The sequence below is a fragment of the Aristolochia californica genome, unplaced genomic scaffold (genome assembly GCF_029961685.1).
Source record: "Aristolochia californica isolate CCGP_79_NKW_82.1479 unplaced genomic scaffold, dmAriCali1.0.hap1 SCAF_1, whole genome shotgun sequence".
Lineage (NCBI taxonomy): Eukaryota > Viridiplantae > Streptophyta > Magnoliopsida > Piperales > Aristolochiaceae > Aristolochia > Aristolochia californica.
Window position 1 is genome coordinate 57506937 of NW_027181770.1, and position 23526 is coordinate 57530462.

At 38.4% G+C, this 23526-nt stretch overlaps 1 protein-coding gene across 6 annotated transcripts in view; it reads right to left on the reverse strand.

Moving 5' to 3' along the window:
• LOC137952514 (uncharacterized) overlaps positions 1-23526 on the reverse strand; it is a 55193-nt gene that overhangs the window by 22290 nt on the left and 9377 nt on the right. For all 6 annotated transcript variants that reach the window (XR_011112310.1, XM_068799610.1, XM_068799604.1 and 3 more), the window contains exons 6-16: positions 19117-19323; positions 18622-18755; positions 16585-16659; positions 16377-16448; positions 10750-10815; positions 10510-10627; positions 9264-9360; positions 2936-3095; positions 2803-2851; positions 2628-2710; positions 1999-2219 (exon numbers count right to left, since the gene is read on the reverse strand). Coding sequence is in view for 5 of the 6 variants with exons in the window: in XM_068799610.1 (XP_068655711.1) it covers positions 1999-2219; positions 2628-2710; positions 2803-2851; positions 2936-3095; positions 9264-9360; positions 10510-10627; positions 10750-10815; positions 16377-16448; positions 16585-16659; positions 18622-18755; positions 19117-19323 (1282 nt within the window). In the remaining variant the exon portion in view is untranslated. The remainder of the gene's footprint in view (positions 1-1998; positions 2220-2627; positions 2711-2802; positions 2852-2935; positions 3096-9263; positions 9361-10509; positions 10628-10749; positions 10816-16376; positions 16449-16584; positions 16660-18621; positions 18756-19116; positions 19324-23526) is intronic.

Genomic DNA, 23526 nt, shown 5'->3' on the forward strand with positions numbered 1-23526 from the left:
GTCCTGATGTGGCTCCAGTTGGAGCCCTATTTTCTGAAAGATTTTCATCTAAACTTGCCACGAAAATCCACAATGTAAGAGGACATGTTGGACTGTCTCTTCACACTCACCGCAAAAGGGACAAGAAAGATTGGGGGCAGTGAAGCCTCTTCTATGAAGGTTGTCTGAGTAAGAATCTATTCTATGATGGCTGACCACACGAAAATTTTGATTTTGCTTGGCGCTGAGTTTCCAAGCCAGATTCGCCTAGTGCTCATGAGTACTATAGTCTTGCTTTCTGATATGAGTGCAAGCTTTGGGGGAGTTATCTCAAACCCCTCTAGAAACCAGCGTTTCTCGTATGCTGGCCCATTAGGAATTATTGACTCAACGTCGGCTGAGCTCCAAGGCCTTCTTAATGGGCTTCGCGTTTTCAGAGACAATTGTAGTAGCCCTCTACATATTAAAAGAGACTCAAAGGTGGTAATTGGCTAGTGCGAGTATGCTTCCTCTCCCCCGTGGCGCCATTGGAACTCTTTTAGGAAGATTCTTGAAATTGCTTCACAATTTTCTTGTATTTGGTCTCACATTCCGAGATCTGCTAATTCGGTAGCTAATGTGCTTGCCAGGACGGGAGCAAACCTTCAATCTCTTGTTGTTAGTGATTTTCTCCTATCCCCTTTGTAATTTTCTCTGTTAATATATACATCTTTTTCAAAAAAAAAAAAAGAACAAATACCTGATGCTACTGCTTTTACATCTTGAATCATTTTGGAGATAAGGTTTAAACTATTCTTAAAAAAGTTTAAACTGATTCTGGAAGAAGACATGCAATAGCTTATTTTCAAAAGATCTAAGATTTTAAGTTTCTTTGTCAAGAACACCCTCAATAGCTAAAAGACATACTATAGAATTATATTTTGGAAAATAACAAGAACAAAGTTATATTGAAAATCCACCAAGACACAAAGTAGGAACTATTATTGGCATAAAAAAGCATATTTTAACTTCAAGAATCTATATTATATATAACACTTAAATGTTTTTTCTTTCTGGCTGCTTAGCTAACATAATTTATTTTTATTTTTTTTTACATGATGCTGATTTTTATTAAGGCAAAAGCTCAAGAGAGCAAATTACAAAGGAGTGAAGAAGCCTTCCCAAACAATGAGTTAGCTAACATAATTGAGAAATATGCTAAGGTAAAAATCATAGAAACATTTATTGCACAGATGCGGGTAAGCTGATGGCCTCCTGCATGCTTTTTGTGGTCCCCCCCTCCCCATGGAGTTTCAAACTGAATTTTGATGGTAGCGCTCGGGGTAGTCCTGGACTTGCCGGCTTTGGGGGAGTTATCAGGGATGCCCTAGGTAAAATCCTCTTCTCATATGCACGGCCAATGGGAATTTCTGATTCCACCGGCAGAACTCCGGGCCTTATATCATAGTTTAGCCACTATCGGAGACCATCTCCACGGTCCCCCTCATTATTGAAGGAGACTCTAGTGTTATTATTCATTGGTGCTCCGCTACTTCCTTTTTATCATCATGTTCTGGACATTGCGGCCAACCTTGCTTGTACATGGTCTCATATTCCCCGCGCCACCAATTCCTTGGCAGACGGGCTTGCTAAACATGGGACCTCCCTTACCGCAATGGTTGTAACAGGAGGCCACTTTAGTTTGTAATTTTCCAGGAATTTATTTTCATTCTGAAGTAAAAATACCCTTTTTGTTTTTGAGAGTGGTGATAACTTTGTTCCAGTGAAAGAATTAGCAAGATAAATAATACAAGGAGATCAGAATCCCTAGTTCACAAAGGAAAGGAGATCCCCACAGCAAGATGCTCCCAAAAGAAGTGAAAATACTCGGTTGTCCTTTTTAAGTGCATATGACCAGATTTTGACTTTTCCAGAGAAAAAACTCTTCATGATTCCCACCATCAATTCTCCATGTATAAAAGAGTATCTACGCACAGCATACATTAGTTTAGTCGATACATGCTATATAACAAAACTTACCCTGGTAGCTGCCCAGCATGTTCTGCAGTTGGCATTGGCTTCCCATGGCTCAGACAGTGTAAAGCTCTCATAGAACGAGAATCACTGACTGGGATATATTTTTCTGAGGGACTGTAACCATGACCCATTGGAAGAAGACGTATATCCCATACCAATGTGTTATTTGATGTACTTGAAGCATGAAAAAAGGTTCCACAACTGCTAAATGAAACAGACGTAACCTACAATATAAAAATGAAAGCAATTTATTTTCAATTATGGGTATGTCCACAAATAACAGTGGACAAAGATATGACAACCAAAGCAGCAGAAGAGACCAAATAATACAGGCTCACTTTATCAAAAATAAATAAGTAAATAAAAGTACAGGCACTCTGGTGGCCCATCAGTTGCCTAGAGAACATATTGTCCCAGGCCTGGCCAGTCAAATGCATCATCACCAGGAAGTGAAGAAATGTTTATTTGCACAATATTTGAGCCCCTTCAATCCAAATATCATTTTTTTTCAAGAAAGGGTGCTTTCTTGAATATAAATAACTAATATGTGCTTGTCTATTTTTAAAAGAATGGTTAATCTGTGTTTGTCCTCAAAAATAAAAAAATAAAATAATAAACTGTCTGATACTTGCCTCATAATTAGAGCCCACAGAAAAGTGAGAAATGGCACCACCTGTTCTAACATCGAATAACCCGACTGTTCCATCACCAGCACCTGCACATTAAGCAGGAATACAACTAACCTTATCCAGTAAGAAATAAAAATGAGATAACAATCAAAAGAAACAACAAAGAAGAAGCTCGCACCTGTTACTATGATGTCACAAGATGGATTTATCTTGAGAGAGGTTATATACTGGAAGAACAACAAATGTAGTATCTCTATCATTAGTAAGATTGTATGATAGAATTAAACTACTTACATAGTATCTCTACTTACAGAGTTATGTGCAGGAAAAGATAGTAAACCCCGAGGTGTTTCAATATCCCATAGTTGCACTAGACCTTGACTTCCATATGCACAATCACTTCCACAAACAAGCAGATTTTGGCTACAAAACTCCATCGCATCAATCCAAGGGAGATCCTGCTTTCTGACCCTATCCCCAAGTTAAAAGAAAACAACCACATAAACAATAATATAAAATTTAAAAAGCAAACATACATACAAGATTTATAAGGTTTATTTTTACTCTGACAACAATCAAAGTGCCATTTTTCTTTTTAAAAATAATGCGGAACTATATTTTGACATATGAAACTTTTAGTAATAAAAAAATGCATAAATATATGCCGGAGGAAGAGGAATGTCCTCAAGCCTTAGGATTAGAAGGGAAGAGAGCTTCCCACAGTCAATAATTCATGAGAAACATCTTTGGCTAGGGAGTGTGAGATAAAATTGCCCAAGTAGGTAATTTATGGCCAAGAAAGATCATTTGGAGAACACAATTCAGTAATCTTACCAAACATATGTCACAATCTCCTTGGAGAAGTAGCATTCTTCAAGCACAAGCTAATTACTAAAAACAAGCCACCCTTGATAACCAGAGGTAAGTAGAAACGCTGAAAATAGAGTTCCATGCTTTGAGGAAATGCTATAAATTCTTCCCTTGAATAGTCACCAATCCCCATTGGATCTGAGTGCGACAAGAGAATGGCCGCATTATGATCTGGAATGCGTCAAATGACGCTACCCACACTGGCACGCCCAATGTTCCCAGGAAGTCTAAACAAAAGTTTCAACTTATTTGTTGGAGGAGGCCACTGTGGTTGATAACCAGATGCCAAAAAGAATTAAGCTAGGTAAAATGAGCCTGTAGCCCAAAAGGGGATACAGGGGAGAATGCGTTCAATGAGCCCTCCAATAGAATTTTCTGACACCTAAATAGTACCTTCATTCCACTCTTTAAATAACAGTCATAAGACCATTGCAACTGCTGCTGTCCACTCTCAACCTATTTTTCAAAAGGGACCAAAGGAATGCTACAAAATGAAGTTCTCTGTGGAATGACGATCTATGCTCAGCCTCTCTATAGTACTCTAGTTGTGGAAATTGACTCAGCTGTGGTGATTAGATGGTTCATCAGATAAAAACTCTATCAATGCCTTCTTAGCAATTGTGATGAGATTCAAACTTTATCTACATCTGGTAAGATTTTTTAGATTCATTCTGCACATAGCACTAACTTTATGGTGGATCAGCTCGCTGAGTTAAGAGTTTTGTCACTGCATTTAGTTGAAGCGGACCACTTACATACAAACCATGAGATACCCAAAGGTATTGAAATCTTGAGCCAATTCTAACCAGCTTATGCATAGAGATCAAGTCGTAGATAGCATCCAATGTAAATCATATAGTGCTTTGGATGAGTTAGAAGACCATATGTCCTTGCCATTTTTCTTGTGTTGTTTGGGGTATTGTAACACAGAAAATTTAATGAAGTTGTTGTTTCTCACCATCTTTTCTGCATTTTGTGGTGCATATTTTTAAGAAGCCTCTGCCAAATCATAGGGAACACCTTTGGAAGATTCTCACACCAATGCAACAACTATTTCGGCTTTGTGGAACAAAGAAACCGCAAAGTTTTTGCTGTGATCTCTTTGTGGTAACGAGAGGACATTGTGGAGGTATGGCAGCTTCTTCCCCCTTTAGATACGTTTTCATGACTTAGTGATTGTCTCCTTGAGAAGTGATGTTAAGCTGAATCTTTAAGGGGAGGATATCATATTCCCACAAGGGGAGGAACGGTTTTCAAGACCACTCGGGCTCATCCGGATATACTTTGCTCCTTTTGGGCACTGCAATTCTAGTAAGGCAAACTCCGTTCTCTCCTATGTGGATTGAGATTCATCACAGAGTTTCGTTCAGGTCCTGTTGTGGTTAGGTTTCTAAAAGAGAATTTTAGCCTTGGAGGTTCCTTCACATTTATGATAAAGAGCTTTTTGTATTTCAAGATCGATAAATTTTTTTGTTGAAGGCACGCTCATCAATCTACTGTATGGTTAATAAACTAGGACAGCAAGGGGTTCTCATCTGCACTTGATTGTACGAGATAGTTTTCCTTTAGATTATAATTCTTTATGCAAACTGTATTTTTTGGTTTTCCTTTTTTAGTACATTTCGTTTTGAGTGGGTTTCTTTGGCATTCCTTTGATTCCTTCTAATTCTTCTTCTAACGAAATACGCATGATTTTCAAAATAAATAATGTTTTTAATGTTTACCATACACACACTACACCCCTATCCCTTGTTTCAACATGAACCTAAGACCTCACACTAGAACCCCCCCAACCACCACCACCACCGCTGCCTCGGTCATTGAGCCAGAGGCTCAATCCACAGAGTTTGTACTCTCTTTGTCTTTGCGCCTCCTCATTTGTGCTCTATTTGTCTTTGGGCAAATCCTTCTTGGGATAGCAGCAAAAAGATGAATAAAAAGGACATCTTAGAGGTCCCAGCAACCCATCAAACTGTCTCCAGCAACGCATTTGACTAAACTTCAACTGCCATGATGTGCTCAATGTCCAGGTTCATTTTATGAATATAACCTACACCAGCTTGAAAATCCAAAGAGGGTTGCGGCTAGGGTGTAGTGCTCACTATCCACTTAAGTTAAGAAACTCGTAATTCAGTTGTCTTCAGGTCAAGCACTTCCAGTTAAGTATCACACAGGGTTACGACCAGGTTGAGTTTTCATTTTTTTTTTTTTTGAAATGTTGATAATTTTATTTCAAAGAAAGAGACCAGGTTGAGTTTTCATGGCCTAAAGTAGATTATGATAGAACCTAATTCCAACCAATCGACACTAGTTGAACCCATCAAATTATGATGTAAAAGTTTATATCTTGAAGATTTGGTGAAGATAAATTATACTGGCATAGAGAAACGTTGTACAAAAATGGCTTGAGAATATGGCAGCAGCTAACGACCTTTCAACTTCCCTTGTTCCCTTCTTTATTACATAAAAAGAATGAGATAAAAATAATATAATTTAACTTGGAGCAACAAGGTAAACAGATCTGCAATTTCTAAAAAGGTAGCAATCAAGTACACCACCAAATCTAACAACAGCAAAGACATCAAAATGTAGTAAATACGATGATAGTGAATGAACTACAAATCGACATAATTAACAAAACACGAATAGCTACATGTACTAAACCACAGGTTCATTAACCCACAGCTGAATTATGGTGGCCCCATAACTCACAGGTCCAAGAATTGGAACCTGGCTCTGATAGCACGAAGTCATAAAGTAAAATTGAAGAAGATTGAAAGGGATGAGAAAAGATCAAAGAGAAAGAGAGAATGTGTAAATTAAGAATAAAAGAGAGTGTCTCTCACATACTCCTTCACTGCCCTTTTGCTTGGAGAGTATGGACTCAGCTGCTCAATCTCATCGGCATCCAAATTTGCCTCCCTCACGATATCAGCTTCACCTACCATTTGCTCCTTGGATATCCCCTTCCTCGGCTAGGGAAAACCCTCCTTTCTGCCTGCTTGGGCCACACCCCTTGGTGGCTTTGGAGGGAAAGACATAACCGCCGCTTCAGCTTCCAGTTTGCCAGAGCTAGTGAAGATGCTATGGGCATCATTGGGCCGTTTCCTCTGGTCCTAACTAAGAAGTTTGGCAAACCTAGGCAACATTCCTACCCGTAACAAATTGGCGTCTTATTGCCCAGATGTCCACCTCGTCACCTAACCCATCTGTTCATGAGTGGACCCCACCGCCACCGGACTTTCTCAAGCTCAATTTCAATCGGAGCTCGCTTGGCAACATGGGACCTACTTGCTTTGGCGGTGCCATCCTCAATTTTGACGGTACCCTCGTCACTTATTTTGGGCCTTTGGGAATGCCCGATTCTATTAATGCGAGCTCATGGCCCTCCGCTAGTACTCTTTCTCTTTCAGGATCACTTCTCCAGTCCTATCAATGTCGAAGGTGACTCCAAGGTGGTGATCACCTAGTGCTCCTCCTCCTTTTCCGAACCTCCTTGGAGCCTTTGGAATGCCTTATATGATATTAAGGATATCTTCTCTTCCCTCTCTTCTATTTGGATTCATGTACCGCATTCAACCAATTCTTTGGCTGACGGCCTTGCTAAGAATAGGACTCCCCTCCAATCTCTTGTTGTTTCGGCATCCCATCCATGATCACTTGTAGTTTGATCTCTTGTGCATAAAGCTCATCATTTAAAAAAAAAAAAAGAGAGAGGAGAGAGAGATCTAGGTGGGTTAACCACCCTTCATTAATAAACTAAAAAGAAGCCCCTCATGAAAGTTTCAATATCAGCCATGCAAGTATTATCAGAGGTGCAAGAATTACCTCTTTCTCCAACCATCAGGCAAATCTAACTTGTAAATGGGTAAATTAAAAATCTTATAGAATTATTAAAATGTTCATAAAAAGTAACATTAATAATAAATGATCTACAATACATGTAGAAATTGGAGAAATGCTCGAGGGGCCTGCACGGTAGTGCTCTTCATCCAAATTTTAAAAAAAAAAAGATTAGTGCGAAAGATAGGTGGAGCCTTCCTTCTATAAGGCGGCAGAAAGGGTAAGGTCCTCTGCCTTTTCTTTTCTCTGCAATCCACCATGTTAGGCAGGAGTGAAGGCCCCACTTCCCTTTTTCCTTCCTGACCTCTGTTTCACATATTTAAGAGAAAAAAGGAGGATGGTGCCTCCCCCATGCTAACTGATGTGCCTAACAGGGGCTAACACTACCTTCCCTTTTCAAACTTCACAGAGAAAATAAAAATAAATTAGAAGTTGTGTCAAGATCCATCACAAAATGACAAGCCAAAGTTAATAAGTCATTTCCCAACTAATAATCATAAAATCTTTCTTAACATTCATCTATGCAGGACAATTCCCATCAATACTCCACTTCATGTCAAGGCTTACACAAACAAATAAGAGGTCTAAGGCATGGAAATCATGAATAAACTACAAAACAAAGGGGGACAACTGGGACCAACAAGGCTGATGTCCTGCTTCATTACCATGTTAAAGTCAGCCCAAAATGACAAGTTAGGAAGTCGTTTCTTAACTAATAATTATTAAAACTCTCTTAAGACTTACCTCTATGGGATTATTCCCACGAACAAAATTAAAATACTTTCATACCTCAATGTGATCAGCTGTAAAATGATAGTTGAAAAGAAGGATAACAACATTGGGTTAGGGATTATGGAGAGAACATAAGAATTTTTTAAGATTTTTATATAATTGAAAATAAGATTATAAAATTATCCTTAATTGTCGTGGATAACCGACAATCAAATAATCGGATAAGGAATAACCATTATCCATATACTTTTTTTTAATAAGCAATTAAAAGATAAAGAGGTACAATCCCACACATACTTCATTAAATAAGGATTTTATTCTTGTAAGTGGACGAAACATATGGGTAATCAAGTAAAGGGATAAAATTATGACCCCTTGAGTCTAACATTATTGAATGACCCCGGAAAGTATTGGAGATGGAGTGCAAAAGACAAAAGCGGTTCTAAAAAAAGAAACTAAAACCAATAGGTCTTCTTGTTATGGTTCAAGACAGTATTAGTAGTAAGGACATGCGAAAACAGTAGAAGCAATTGCTAAGACAACATTTCTAGATATAATTATTCTTTGGGGGTATACCTTTCTGACCAGTTCAAAATTCTCTTTCCTTTAGAGGGGTTTTGAAATCACCCAGTTCATCATCCAATTCATTTTTCTTCAACCATGCTCAAAACCTAGACACTGTCAAAACCTTGTCAAACCACCATCATTTTGCAGATGATTAAAATGGTTCTCTTCTCTGCAGAATTGAAGGGGAAAGAAAACTCATTCAAACAGCTTAAACAGAACTAGAGGCAGGACTCGTCCCATCCTCCTCATCTGGCCATCCCATGTGCTGCACACTGACATGAAAGAGGGCCAGAAATTTGTTTTGATCAAACAACCAGCTAAAATCTAGTCTACTTCATTTCAAAAAACAAAACTGGTCTACTCTCACCCAAAGAAATTAATTATGCTGCCTTAAGTTTTTTTTTGAAAAGTGAATTACACTACCTTAAATAAAGTGAACCTCCTCACTCATATTTATGAGACACCATGTTTTTAAGTATCATTGAGAAGAGAAAAAAGGAAAAACCAGGAATCAATTTGAAACTCTTGTCAGCATTGCAGCCACCATGGGATGACTCACCAATCGAGAATGATAAAATAGAAAGGTCAAGAATCCAAGCCTTAGAGAGCAACACACGTCATACCAACCTTTCATTCATATTCAGATCAGCAGCCAATTCTCCAGTCAAAACATTCCATAGAAGAAGTTTTCCATCTCCTTCCCCACCACTAGTCACCACAAGCCCTATGAACGAAATCAAGCAGAAGAAATTTAGAGACTTGCCATTAACATCCCTCCAAGTTCTTTCACAGACAATTACCCAGACAGTAAATGCTTAAAGAGAGAGTGATCCATGAGAATAACTGTAACAATGACAACAACAACAACAATGGTATAATATAATAACAATTTTTAGCCATGCCTAAATTTCTCATGGATTTAACCCAATGGGATGTTTAAGCAGTAACAAAAGAAGTCAGCTCTAGTTCAACAAAATATACAAATAAAATAAGGACAATCTTTTTTTCCCTTTGAAAATGATGAAGATTTGATTGAGAGTGGATAATAAAAATTAAAAAAAGGTCTCAGCCCAAATGAGAAATGAAAAGCAAGCTAGACAAAAAAGCAAGCTAATGAACTCAAAATACACGAACATCTCTTAGTGAGAATAAATCCACATAGTTTATTGTCAGGATGCTTCTTCTCGAGCTACAGTTGTACTCCAACCACCTCATCCAACAGCTTAGTGATTGAAGGTGACTAAGCACTTAAGAATTACTAGGACGCACACCCCTAGCGCAATAATAGTGTTAAAATACAAATTCAGGGGAAATTTGGTCATTTCTTAGATTTTCAATATTACTTTTTTCTCTTATAGTATGGCTATAAGATAGAAAATGTCTTAATTTATCTCTAGTTAAATTTTCATTCAATTTAGACATGTATTTTAGGAGATAAATAAGTTTGAGTATTGAGGGGCATTTTTATCCTATTGTAAAATTGCACTTAAACCCTGATTATAAAGAAGCAGGAAGGGCCTTCCTGGCTCGGATTCCAAGGCAAAAAAGCTGCCTCTCTTCCATAAATCCATTTTCTCTTCTATTTTCTCCCCAAATCACCTATTTTTCAAATAGCATTGCTGCTTCCTTAGCTAAGAGCAAAGTCTTCTAGCAATGTCTTGCCATGGGAAGTTCCAATCTCTAGATTAGCATTTGATCTTCTACTTTAAACACTATATAGTTGGATTTTTCTGGTTTTATCAGGTAAATATATACTTCACCTCTCCTCTCAATCCAAACCATTGTTCCTTCTCTGAATTCTTTCTCAAAGTAGTTAAGAATAATTAAGCAAATGGAAAACAAGGTATATAGAGTGCCTATGAATACATCATACATGACTGCCACTGGTTAACACTCATTGCATTGATTTTCTTCTTGTGCCCATGGGGAGCCTGATCATTGCTTGTCGCCCCTAATGTAAAAAGGCAGGAACCTGTAGTGGAATCCCATACCTGCTTCATAGATCAAATGAGTTCATTAAGTAATATGTAGTATAATTAAAGTTCAAGAAAAATTTCATTCTTCAACACACTCAAAGAAGTGCAAATACTAAAAGACAATAAATAATAACAACCTTCACAATGTTACTACCACAAGATACAACACTAGCACCCTTAACTGCATATTCAACAGCTTGTACCTGTCCATCACCCCCAAAAAAGAATTCTTCAGCTCCAAATAAGCTCCAAGTAATGAAACTTAGACAATGAACCATGTAAAGCAAAGTATTTGTGTTTGGAATTCGTTACATGAATATTTTAGCTAACTCCTGATAATGAATATACATTTAGAAATAACAGTATTTCAAAATTTCAACAGTTAATTTGTTATCTGAAAGTACTGCTCCAGAAAGGTAGAGCGAGCAAAACATAGTCTGTAGTTTCATTTCTTTTGCTTCAGTAAAGATTTTGAAATTAAAAATTGATCCCCCCCCCCCCCCCTCCAATTCCCTAAATAGCAAACAAGAGAGAGAGAGGGGGGGTGTGGATTCCAAGTCAGGCTAAAGGATTGTCAGGTGGGGTGAATTCCAAGCGATGTAGGTCAGCTATGGGGGTGGTGATGATTTGTGTGCTAAATTAGCCTCCCCCCCCCCCCCCCCCCTTCAATCTCTTTGTTGTTAGGGGAGGTCTCCCTTGATATATCTTCTCTTTCTTCGAAATAAAATTATCAAATTTTCAAAAAAACAAAAACAAAAAAATGTGGGGGAGGAGAATGAAAGGTTTCGGTTTGTCAGGCTCAAGGATTGTTGGATGGGATGTGTTCCAAGCTAGGGGGGAAGGGGGAAGGGAGGCGGATTCTGCTCCCAAGAGTGAGCGCATTGGTGAGGTTGTGCCATTCAAAGCTGTCTGTTGTGGATTATGACATGTAAACTCAACTAAGGATCTTACGGTCTTGGAGATTAATAACCTTGCACATGGCCTGCTTGTAGTGGACGACTAACTGGATGAATTGTGAGTTCGCCTCCCAGATTTCCTCGGATTAGATGTGGATGCCGTCATTTAATACAACAGATTGCAGCTGAAGCAAGAAAGGATATCTAAGGGAATGCAGAATCTTGACAAAGGAAGATTTTTCACCATTGATGAATACAATCTTGATATAGTCGTCCCGAAGTTCATCAATCTTCAATAATGTGTGGTTTCATAGCGCAAGAATCTTGATTTGGCCAATTCTTTGTGAGTGCTATCCTTCCTCCTCTTCCTTGCAAGAAGAGTCCAACCTTCCACTTCGCAATGGTCCCTAGTCGAGTTGAGCCTTCCATCACCCACGAGACGCCAGTGTTAGTCCTCAATGAATCTCTCGCCAGCAGCCTCTATCTCCTCAACGATATCCAATTGCCCCATTTCCTCACTCAGCTCTCCAAAACACCTTCGGTCCTCATGATAGAACCAAATTTATCATTCAATTCCTTCCAATTTTTTACAACACGTACATATTAAATTTGGCATTCAAGAACATAGGCACATTCTTGTTATAGACCAACATGATAGTTCATGTGCGCAATTTTAGTTTTTTGAAATGGTTCATGGATGCCATTTATGCCATATTAGATTGTCGGGATACCTAATGACAATAGACCATGGCTGATGGAACCAAAATACATCCATCAGTTCAATTTTTTACATTTTGAATATCGAATTGATTTCAGGAAGTTTAGTCAAAAATGAAAAAGTAAAAGATTTTGGCCTTGGCTCAAGGAGGATATCATAAAAATGATTCACGGCTTCTTTAGAAATGGTATCACCTTTCGCAGTATAGGCGCATCATTTATTGCCTTTGTTCTGAAGAAAGCTAGTGTTGAGAAGCCAGAGGACTTCCGGCCAATCAGTCTCGTCACAAGTGCTTACAAGATTTTAGCTAGAATTTTGGTTCATCGTTTAAAGGTTCTTCTCCCAACCGTCATCCACAGAGGGCAAGGCGCTTTCCTTAAAGGTAGAGATACTTTGGATTCCACTATGGCAGCACATGAGTTTATTGATCATTTCCGCTGTAACAAAGATCCAAGAATTGCCTTGAAGTTTGATCTCAAAAAGGCCTTCAACAGAGTTAATTCGATCCTACTTGATGAGATAATGGAAAAATTGGGCTTTGGTGAAAAATGGAGATTTTGGATCAGAAATTGTGTGGGCTCGGCCTCTTATTCTCTCCTCCTCAATGGCTCAGTTTGTGGATATTTCAAAGGGACCAAAGGAATCAGACAAGGTGATCCTTGACAAAAGAGGAGGGAGCAGATCCCTTGGCAAACACATCTGCTGCAGAATTTGCGGGTCTCGGAATGTGAGACGAAATATAAGATAATATTGAGGTAATTTCTAAGATCTCCCGAAACATATCCCAATGTTGCCACGAGGGAGGGGATGCACACTCACACCATCAATGACCACCTTTGAGTCCCCTTCGATATGAAGTGGACCGCTGCACTTGTCTCTGAAAACACGGGGCCCGGAGAGGAGGCTATGAAGCTTAGCTGACGTAGAATCGGATATGCCTCAATGTAGTTGGCTGTGCTAGCAGGCCAATGAAGAAAGAAGAGGAAGCATGTGGGGATACACACGAGGCAAGACTGGATTAAGGTGAATCTTCCAGCCTTTGAGAGGTGTCTTCCTTTCCAAGTGAACAATCTTGAGTAAAATTTCTTGATGACCGGGTTCTAGAGAAATTTATCAATTCTGATAGTAAATAGTGGAAACCCAGATAGGTGTCAGGAAGGGAGCCAGCATGACACATCATTGTGGCCACCAGCTGCTCCAGAGTAGGTTGGTCCAAGTTGAAGCTGAAGATAGTGATCTTTTGCCAATTAACTTGTTTGTTTGTTTTTTAAATGAGGTGTTTTTTTTTCCAATTAACTTGTTGACCAGACGTCAGTTTGAATAAGTGAATAAGGGCCCTTAATATTGAGGAGTTGATCAGAACTCCCTTCCCCAAAGATAATCGTGTTGTCAACAACCACATCCAAGGAGTAGCTAGCCTACCATCAGCAAAGATAGGATGAATCCCCCCAATTTCAATGGCTAACTTGAAAAGGCTAGGAAGATCTTCAGCAACAATATTGAACAGGTACAGAGAAATCAAATCATCCTAAAGAAGGCCTCTTGAGGCCTTGAAGTACCACAGGTGCCACCATTGATTAACATAGAGAACCGGCCAAAGGATATGCAGCTATTGATCCAATGTCTCCATTTTTCTCAAACCCCATGAGATAGAGCATGGAATCCAGAAAGTGCCAATTCATCCTATCAAACACTTTTCCACCATCTAATTTCAGCATGATCATAGGTCTTATGTCTCATTTGAAACAGTTAATGGCCTCGTGGACAATCATAGTTGCATCAAGAATAACTCTGACCTTAATGAACTCTGCTCATTGTTGGAGATGTGGCCCATAATCGGCTTCAACCTACTTGCAAGGATTTGGACGATAATCTTATATGCCCTAGAGATCAAACTAATTGGTCAAAGGTTTGTGACAACTTCTGCGCTCTCCTTCATTGGGATAAGGTAAATGAAGGAGGCACCAAGGTCTAGATATAAGATTCCATTTTTGTGAAATTCCCCAGCATTGCATGAACATCCTTGGCAATGAAAGGCCAACCAGCTCTGAAAATCTCCTTGTTGAAGCCATCTAGGCCTTGGGCCTTATCAAGAGGCATATGCATGACCACATCCTCAATTTTCTTATAGGTGAAGGATTGTTCGAGTCCGTTCATCTGCTAAAGAGAGATGCTCCTTACGGGGAGCTGGTCAATGAATGGCCTATTGGAGATGTCTTCCCAGTAGATACCTATATAGAATCTCAGGATTTCATTAGAGATTTCGGATATATCAAAATTCAGCTCATTTCAATGAGAAGGGAGTCAATTCTGTTAGATCTCTGACAAGCCGAGGCAATTGACTAGAAAATTGGGTGTTGGCACCCCCTTCTTTCAACCACTTATATCGAACCCACTGCTTCCAAAGAATTCTATCATGGTTGACCAGATTCTGCAGCATAGACAAGGCAGAAATTCTATCTGCGAATTCAGAGGGGGTGAGGTTCCCACCTTCCTCAAACAGGTTGAGGGCTTCAATTAGGAGCCACAAGAAATCTTTTGGTTAGAGGAGGAGGCTCTGCTGATTTTGGACCAGTCACGGAGTTTTACTCTTCAGGTGTTTGAGTTTCATGGTAACAATAACCTCAACAAGCCCACCAACATTAAAAAATTTCCACCAAGTTTCCATGACACAGCAGCAGTCCTTGTTTTCGAGCCAAAAGTTTTAAAAACGAAAGGGCTTTCAGCCCCAGGCACTGGATTTGGTACCAAGCTGGATTGGCCAACGATCAGATACTGCCTTCCCACGGGCAGAGCCTGCAACAATGTTATAAGTTTGTATCCAGCTACTGATGGCAAGGAATCTGTCTAGGTGGCAAAGAGTCGGGTCGTGCCGCCCATTACTCCAAGTGTAATGCTTCCCAAAGGTTGGAATTTCCTTCAGTACAAATGCTCTGATGAAATCACAGAAGGCTTGCATGGAGGAGGAAATTTTTAAGGAGGGGGGACTGCTCATTGCAAAATTGGATAGTGTTCAAGTCACCAGCCCAAACCAAGGATCGTTCCACTTGCTGATTGAATGGGACAGCTCATCCCAGATTTCTGATCTTCTTCTATATGTGGATGGATCATAAATCGCAAAAAAACAAAAGTTTCAAGTTTCACAATCCCGGAATCTAATGCAGATTGAGAATTCTCCAATCATTTGGTCTGGGATATCAAGAACTTTCTGGTCCCAAATAACAAGAACACCACCAGCAACTCCACAAGTGGGAAGAGCGAGCCACCCCTGCTAAGGTATACAAAGATGTCTCTTATGATGGAGTCGAAGATTGAGTGGATTTTCATCTCATAGAGGACAATAAGATGGGCCTTCTTAGCTCAAGAAGGGCACGGATGGCAGACCTCTTGTTGCCCACTCCCCTGATGTTCCAAGAAACAATAATCAGTTTTTGGACTTCTTGTTCTTTATTACTCCTTGGCTTCCATCACCTTGCCTCATTTTATTTTGAAGACAGTGAGCTAAATCCATCATCTTGCCCCATGTTTCCTTGTCGTACTTGGATTTCTAGCTTTGAATGGACTCAAATAACGTGCCCTTTCCCCTTGGCCCTATCCACTCGATCAAATAGGTGTCTTTGACCCTATGGATGCTTGGGTCGCTAAGGTGGAAAATCTCTGGTTGTTGGGTCTCAAAGTTGTCAACTTCATTTTTGCCAAATTCCCCATTCATTTGGCTTTTGAAAGACAGGCTTCTGAAGTGGTTCTTCAAGATGGAGTTATTCTGTCAAGAAGAATCAGGGAAAGAAGAGGATTCAACACTTAGATGGGCTGGTTGCCATGATCCAAGGTGTGTGAGCTGCCGCTGAGAGGAGGGTTTCATGTGTGGAGTGATTGTTTCTTTTTCTCGTGTAGGTCTGCAGAGGGTTGTCAGGGGGTGCAAGTTGGTCTAAGGGTTTAGGTTGATTGTCGATATGATTAGTGTTGGTTAGGTGGCAACCAACATTGATGAATGGGTGATGAGTTTCTCTGCCATCGATCAAAGGGTTGTCCTTCCTCGCTTGTTGTCAGGGATCTGCTCCCTCCTCTTTTGTCATTCTCTTGTTAATATAAATACATCTTTATCAAAAAAAAAAAAAAAAAATTGTTTAACATTCCAAAGAAAGAGTACCTGGCAATTGTGACCAGCAAGTTCAGTTGCTCTTCCAGTAAGAAGATTGTATAGCAATAATTCATTTGGCCCCTGCACCACTAAAGAGGTTATTTTTTTAATTACCAAAAATGTATACTACTTAAACAAATGTAAAAACAGCATGAAAGTAATATCATAGTCTTTCATGAGAATAAGTATATCACAAAATTCAGCAGTCAAAACTGACCTCATTGGAGCTACAAACAAGTTGTGCCAGCCCCTCAGGATGGAACCGTACATCCAAAACTTTTTGAACACCTTGCTGCAAGTCACCCGAAACAAATGACAAATCAATTTTACAACAACTATAGAGAAAGGCCATATTCAGTTTCTGGACATCGACAATGAATTTCAAACTTTATCATCAAACGTATGCCTAAAATATTTTTAGAGTTGAGGTAAACTCTACCATTTCAAACAGATAGCTGCAAGCCAGGTAAAGGAGGAGGACAGTGTAAGGTTGATAACCAACAGAAGACATTCAAATGTTCATGTGATTCAATCTTACAGATTACTTGAAGCTAGAAATCACATTTGTCCACCATTCCCCAGATCTGCCAACTAAATTGCAGATAAGCTTGCAAAATCTGGAGTGTCTAAAGCAACTCTTTGTTTCGGGACTTCTCAGGACCTCTAGAAGAGGATTTATAATGCTTGTATCCAATGTTGTATCCTAAGCTGTATCCTATGCTGTACTATTATTGCTCTTTAGCTATCATCAATAAAGCTTCACACCATTTAGACAAAAAAAAACACTGTCCACCAAGCAACAAAGACAAGACAAATGGACTACCTATTGTCACAGCAGTAATTTAATTAGCTGTAAGTCTAAATCTGATTATAGCTTATGCTTCATAATTTAGAGAAAGAAAGAAAAAGATAGAAAGGATTAACGCCGAGTAGAAATATGTATGAGAGTGTAGAAAGAACAGAGGATATGAGAAGAAAAAGAAAGAGAAGGAAAAACAGAAAACAGAAACTGAGTGACTCAAAGAGGGTGATCTACAAGATGAGAACTCGACCCTCTGGCACTGTGATTAATGATATAATTTCAGTTAAACTATTACAACTATGGCCCTTTAAAAAAAAACTTAATCAAGTAGGAGCAAAACAATAAATAACATGAGGAAAGGCATAAATACAATAATTAAATTTTCTTTTGGTGTTGGGTATTTGTACAAAAACAGAATAAATACAAAAAAGAAACAGACGTGGGCTAGAAAACTAAAACAAAAGACAATCACAACACAAAAGAAATTAAAACATAAAAGCTAAAAGTAACATCCCTTGGAAACAACAATTTTTGACAAGCATGAAATAAGAAAGAAGTATTGTAACAAAGGATAGCAGCAGCATTTCAAAAAAAAAAAAAAAACAAAGGATGGCAGCAGGGCAGGTTAAATGCAGAAACAGTAATTCACCGCTCCTCCTCCGCCCTGTCCCAACATATGATTTATTATAGACTTTTAGATTGAATATATCACTTTAAGTTAGGTCTCAATTTGAACAAAAGAAAAACATAAAATATTTTTACTAAGACAGAGTAAACTAATTTGCTATTTTGACTTGATAACAACCAGCTCAAGTTAAAAAATACTCGGTAAATTCCATCATGCCAGGTTTCACTAACCGTATGAATCTTCCTGACATGCTCCCATTAGCAATTAGTGATCAAAATGGAAGTAAAAACAAAGATGGAGAATAGAGCAACAGACAAGGTTGATGAAGCTGAATTATAATATGAATACTAGAAGAAGCCCCTACTTCAAGAACTAACATAGGCTCTCTATGAATCTAGAAAATGAGCAGAAATCATGACTTTGGTGTCTTAGCCATTACGCTTCACTAATCAATGAGAATGAGAAACTACCCCCAGTTTACTTGCTTTCGTGCCGCTAAATACATCTGAACCAGCACAAATCTTTTGCATTCTCTAAAACATCGTAATTAGTCAAATTTAGCAGGTGCTTCCATATTTCCTAATAAGCACTATGATTTGCAACTAGAAAAAACCATAGTTGAAAGTCATTGACATCTCTATCAGCATGATTAGCTTCCCTTATGAAGAAGACAGACAGGACATCTGCTTGTCCATGTTCATTTCTAGTGATTATCACAGCACAGACTAGTCCTTGCAAGCTGCAGACTCCTCCATAGTAGCAAGAAAAAGGACAATATACATTTTCAATTCAATGGCATCAGCAGATACCAAATTTTGACATACTTCTAGCCTGCCAAAAGGTTGTGCAATAGCAACGCTTGATGTATAAGCACACCAAGTAGGTATCCACGATAAGCAACTTTTGCATTCAAAATACACCCCAGGTCCCAAGAACCGTCTGCCCACTGATTTCCAACCTGCCAAAAAACAGATATAAGTTCAACAGCTAAGTAATTTCTCTTTGGAAAGTCTTATAGCCCTTCTGGTTTAAATTTCTTTTAATAAAATCTCAATTATCGCAGCCCAAGGAAACAGGAGAAAGCACCCCATATCTCCACAACTGATAGAACATCAGATTGCCCTTTTTTGGCTGCAAGTCAGCCTCTATCTCAGTCCATATAGCAAAAAGATATTGTCATTGTCATATTCAAAGCCTTGTCTCCTTAATGTTCTCTAAATTAATTATATACAATCGCATGTATTCTCAGCCAATTGTTCCTAGCAACCATTAAAACACCAGACAGTGCAAAACATAGATGGAAGGGACAAAAATCATGCCTTGGAGAAATGGAATCCACTTCTCTTGATGCCTCCCTGCATAACTTCCACGTGAGCAGGCCACAGGCCAGCTAAAACCCCTTTCACGCCCCTCCAGACACATATATATGTTCTGCCCATACTCTCTAAATAATGCTCCACTCTTTTCTTTCCAAACAGATTGCTTCTTTGCTTCTTCACAGCGAAAATTCAAGGGTAAAAGGGCGTCTGAAAGAAAATGTTTGCTATTAAGCATAACACAAATAAAACTTAAAGAAGAAAAGCAACATTAGATGCATAAATAGAGGAACTTCTAGCACCTGCCGATGTTGTTTTTCATTCTTGCCATCAATGCCTAAAAAGTTATAATTTTCATGGAATAAATTGAGAGTAAAACAACCAACATATAATAGAAAAAATATTAATAGTCAGTTTTTTTTCCTTTTCCTTTTTGTTGTGAATAGCAATAAGCATACACGTTTGAGCAAATTAACATGAAATATTTTCACATTATCCTCTGGATCAACCCTCAAATGTTTATAGTATGCATGTGACTTTATCATTCTGATCATGTTTCAAATACTTGGAACACAGACATAAGCATACACATTTGAGCAAATTAACATGAAATATTTTGACATTATCATTTGGATCGACCCTAAAATGTTTAATCGTACACATGTGAGTCTATCATTCTAATCATGTTTCAAGTACTTGAACACAGACATGCATCATTTTCTGCCAAATGACCAGTGACAGAATCAAAATTATAACCATTCTTGAAGGATAAAAGTACTTCCAAATATATTGCAAAATGCATCCTAGCAATCACCCTAGTGCTGAAAAATGCAGAAAAACATCATTTGGGCTCCCAAGTCAACTTAACATTCAGTGACAATGGTTGAACATTATTCTTTCAATTAACATCTGAGAAAAAAGGGTATAACCGTTTCTAGTCAAGCATTAACTTGGTTTTGCACAACTTCATAGTCATTGGAAAGGTTATCTTAATCACTTCTAAAACTTATTAAACAGATTAATTCATGTTCCACAAGCCCAGGGCTTGCTATTATTAAATTAGACTGAAAAACAGTGGGCTCTCAAAATGATGAGTGCCCACTTCCATAATGCCCTACAATCCCTTGTTGTATAGGGCTCCCCTTTGCTAGTGCTTTGTAATTTGCTTTGGCTTGTTTGTCTTTTATATGAAATTTTACTTTTCTCAAAAAAGCAATAAATAAAAATAAGAACTGATAAAAAAAATATTTCTTGGACAAAAATTAATCATCAAATGCTTCCTTAAATTTTTATTTTTTGCGTATTTGACAACCATTACTGTCACATAAAACACTACCCTTTTGGCTGTTAATAAAGCAGTCAAATTGTCTACCTTATCTTCGATTGAAAAACAAGTCTAGGCACATTTTGGCCATTTTACCTTATCTTTATCTATACGTCTTGATGTAATCTTGTTTTATATGTTCAACCATGTCTATGGACCAAGTTTCACATGTAGAATAGGAGATAGAGAGAATTAAGGTTTACACTTAAGTAAGGGCATTTTTGTAAATGGTACCCAACTATTATTGTAAATAGAGGTTGGGGGATGTGCAGGTACCCCCAACGCAGATCAGTTCACTTTCTCTCCTCTCCACTTTCTCTCCCTTTCAACCCTCTCTCTTCTTAACTATTTCATGGTATCAGAGCAATAGATTGCATCTGGGAAGACTTTTTGTCAAGTTATTCATCCTTTTGAAGCAGACGTCTACATAAAGGAAAGATTTTTATCCAGTTTTTCGGCTACTGGTTAGTAAAAATTCAGTATTTTCTCCTTTTCTCTCTACCATAACCCTAGGATTACTGGTTCTACTATTCTAAGAATAGATTCTGATGTTCTAAACTGCCCAAAAGAGGTTTTTTACGTTGATCTCGAGATGTGGACCAACTTCCAGACCTGTCACTATTGATGTCATCTTCGACATCAGTTGATGTCAGTCCTAATGCTGCTCTCAGAGCATTGTATCTTCTAGAATTTGATCCATGTGTTGGATCATTTAGATTTCTTGATCTGTGCACATCATCTCTCTGCCCTAACTGTGATTTTACATGGTGAGGCCCACTTAAGCCGGCTGATTTGGAACTTTTTGCTAGTTTTATTTGATCTGTTTGGTATTCTTATATATCTAATATGGCTGATTTTGGTGAGGTTTACACTCCATCTAAATAATCATATAATTTGGATAGTAAAGATATTCTACCACCTCTGAAAAGTTGAATGGTAATAATTAACTTACTTGGTCCAGATCTATTAGAATATACTTAAAGAGCAGAAAAAAAGCTGAAATTTATTAGGAATGACCCTCATGTCCCTCAAGATGATAATTGGGAGGCTAAAGATAGTCAAGTGATGACATGGATTGTCAACAGCATGGAATCTAATATCATATGCCAAGTTATGAACCTTGAAATTGTCAAAGCTATGTAGTTGTCTTTGGAAGCTCTTGATGGACAAGACAACAATCTTTCTAGGGTTTATGAACCTTATACAGATTTCTTTGGCTTGAAAATGGGTAATAGAACTGTAATAGAATATTATAGTTCTTTACTAAGTATTTGGCAGGAGATTAATGTCTTTCATCCATTTACTATGGATGAACGGGAACTCTGAAACCAACAAAGTCAACTCCTTCTAGCAAAATTTCTAGATGGTTTAGGTGCTGAATTCTAGCCTTTGATGAAGTACCTAACCTCTCAACTACTTTAATAGGGTACAAAGAGCTGAAAAGACAGTTGTGCTAAAGCTGGAAAAGATACCAAAGAGCGTGAAGCTACTGCCCTTAATACATTAGCTTCTGATTCCACTGAAACATCCAAAGGACGCACAGGGACTGGCAAAGGCAGAGGTAGAGATAAGTCAGGCAAAGGACAAGGCCGAGGAGATGATAAATCTGAGCACAAATGCATTCATTGTGGATGCACAGATCATTACTCGGATAGCTGTTGGATAAAGCTTGGAAAGCCTGCATGGGCAAATACTATTACACACAAGGGTACAACTTCAGGGTCTGAAACTACAACATCAGTCTCACCTAGTGCTCCAGATGAATTACAAAAATTAATCCAACAGCAGCAACAGATCTCACAGTAGCAACAACAAAATCTCACAACGTATGGCATAACTATCTACTCCTTCTATTCCTTCTACATCCTTGGCACATACGACTCCTTCCACAGGCATGTCTACATTCTTAGTGTCACATTCCCCATCTTGGGTCCTTGATTCTGGCGCCACAAAACACATGCCAAGTATGTCCTCACTATTTTCTGACTTAAAAGAGTCCGTTCTTGTTAAGCATGTTAACCTTGGTGATGGGATAGTTTCACCAGTACAGGTAGGGGGAAATATTACTCCTGCTCCTTTTCTTTCCCCTCAATTTGCACTGTTAGTTCCAAAATTTCCTTTAAATTTGTTGCCCGTCAATCAAGTGGCTAAATCCATGGATTGCTATCTAACCTTTTGATTCTACTCATTGTGCTTTTGAGAATCTCGTGACGGGGAAAATGATTGGTTCCGCTCGTGAGAGAGGGGGGCTATACTATTTGGACAGCCACAACCCAAATAGTATTTTGCATGCACTACACACATGCAAAATTGATTCAAGTAGTTCCAAACTTTCCTTCTAGTATTACATTTCAGTGCGAATCATGTCAATTGGGCAAGCATCATTGGAGCTCTTTTCCTGTTACAACTCATAAGACAAGTAAACTATTTGAGTTTGTCCACTCAAATGCTTGGGGTCCTTGTCCTGTGACTAATCAGTTTAATCAAGGTATTTTATTTCGTTTATTGATGATTTTAGTAGATGTACTTGAATTTATCTCATGTGAGAAAAATATGAAGCCTTTGATGTATTTCAACTATTTTATAATGAAATAAAGAATCAATTTGCAACCTCTATCCATATCTTGCATACAAACAATGGTCTTGAGTTAATGAACCGTAAATTTGACTCTTTTTGTCAGTCACAAGGAATCATTCATCAGACTTCTTGTGTGTTCACTCCACAACAAAATGAAGTTGTTGAACGCAAAAATCGTTACTTACTTGAGGTAGCTCGCACTATGTTAATTCATATGAATGTACCTAAGTCATATTTGTGTGATGTTATTCTTATTGCAAGTTTTATGATAAATAGAATGTCAACATCTGCTCCTGATGGCAAAATTTTCATTCAGATTGTTTTACCTACTACACCTTTTTTTCATAGTATCACCTCATGTGTTTAGATGTGTATGTTTTGCACATATCTTTGATCCCTCCAAGGATAAATTGTCACCCCGTTCTGTTAAATGTATATTTTTGGGATATTCTTGGACACAAAAAAAAAAAATACAAATGTTACTATCCACCTTGAGGAAAACATTTGTGTC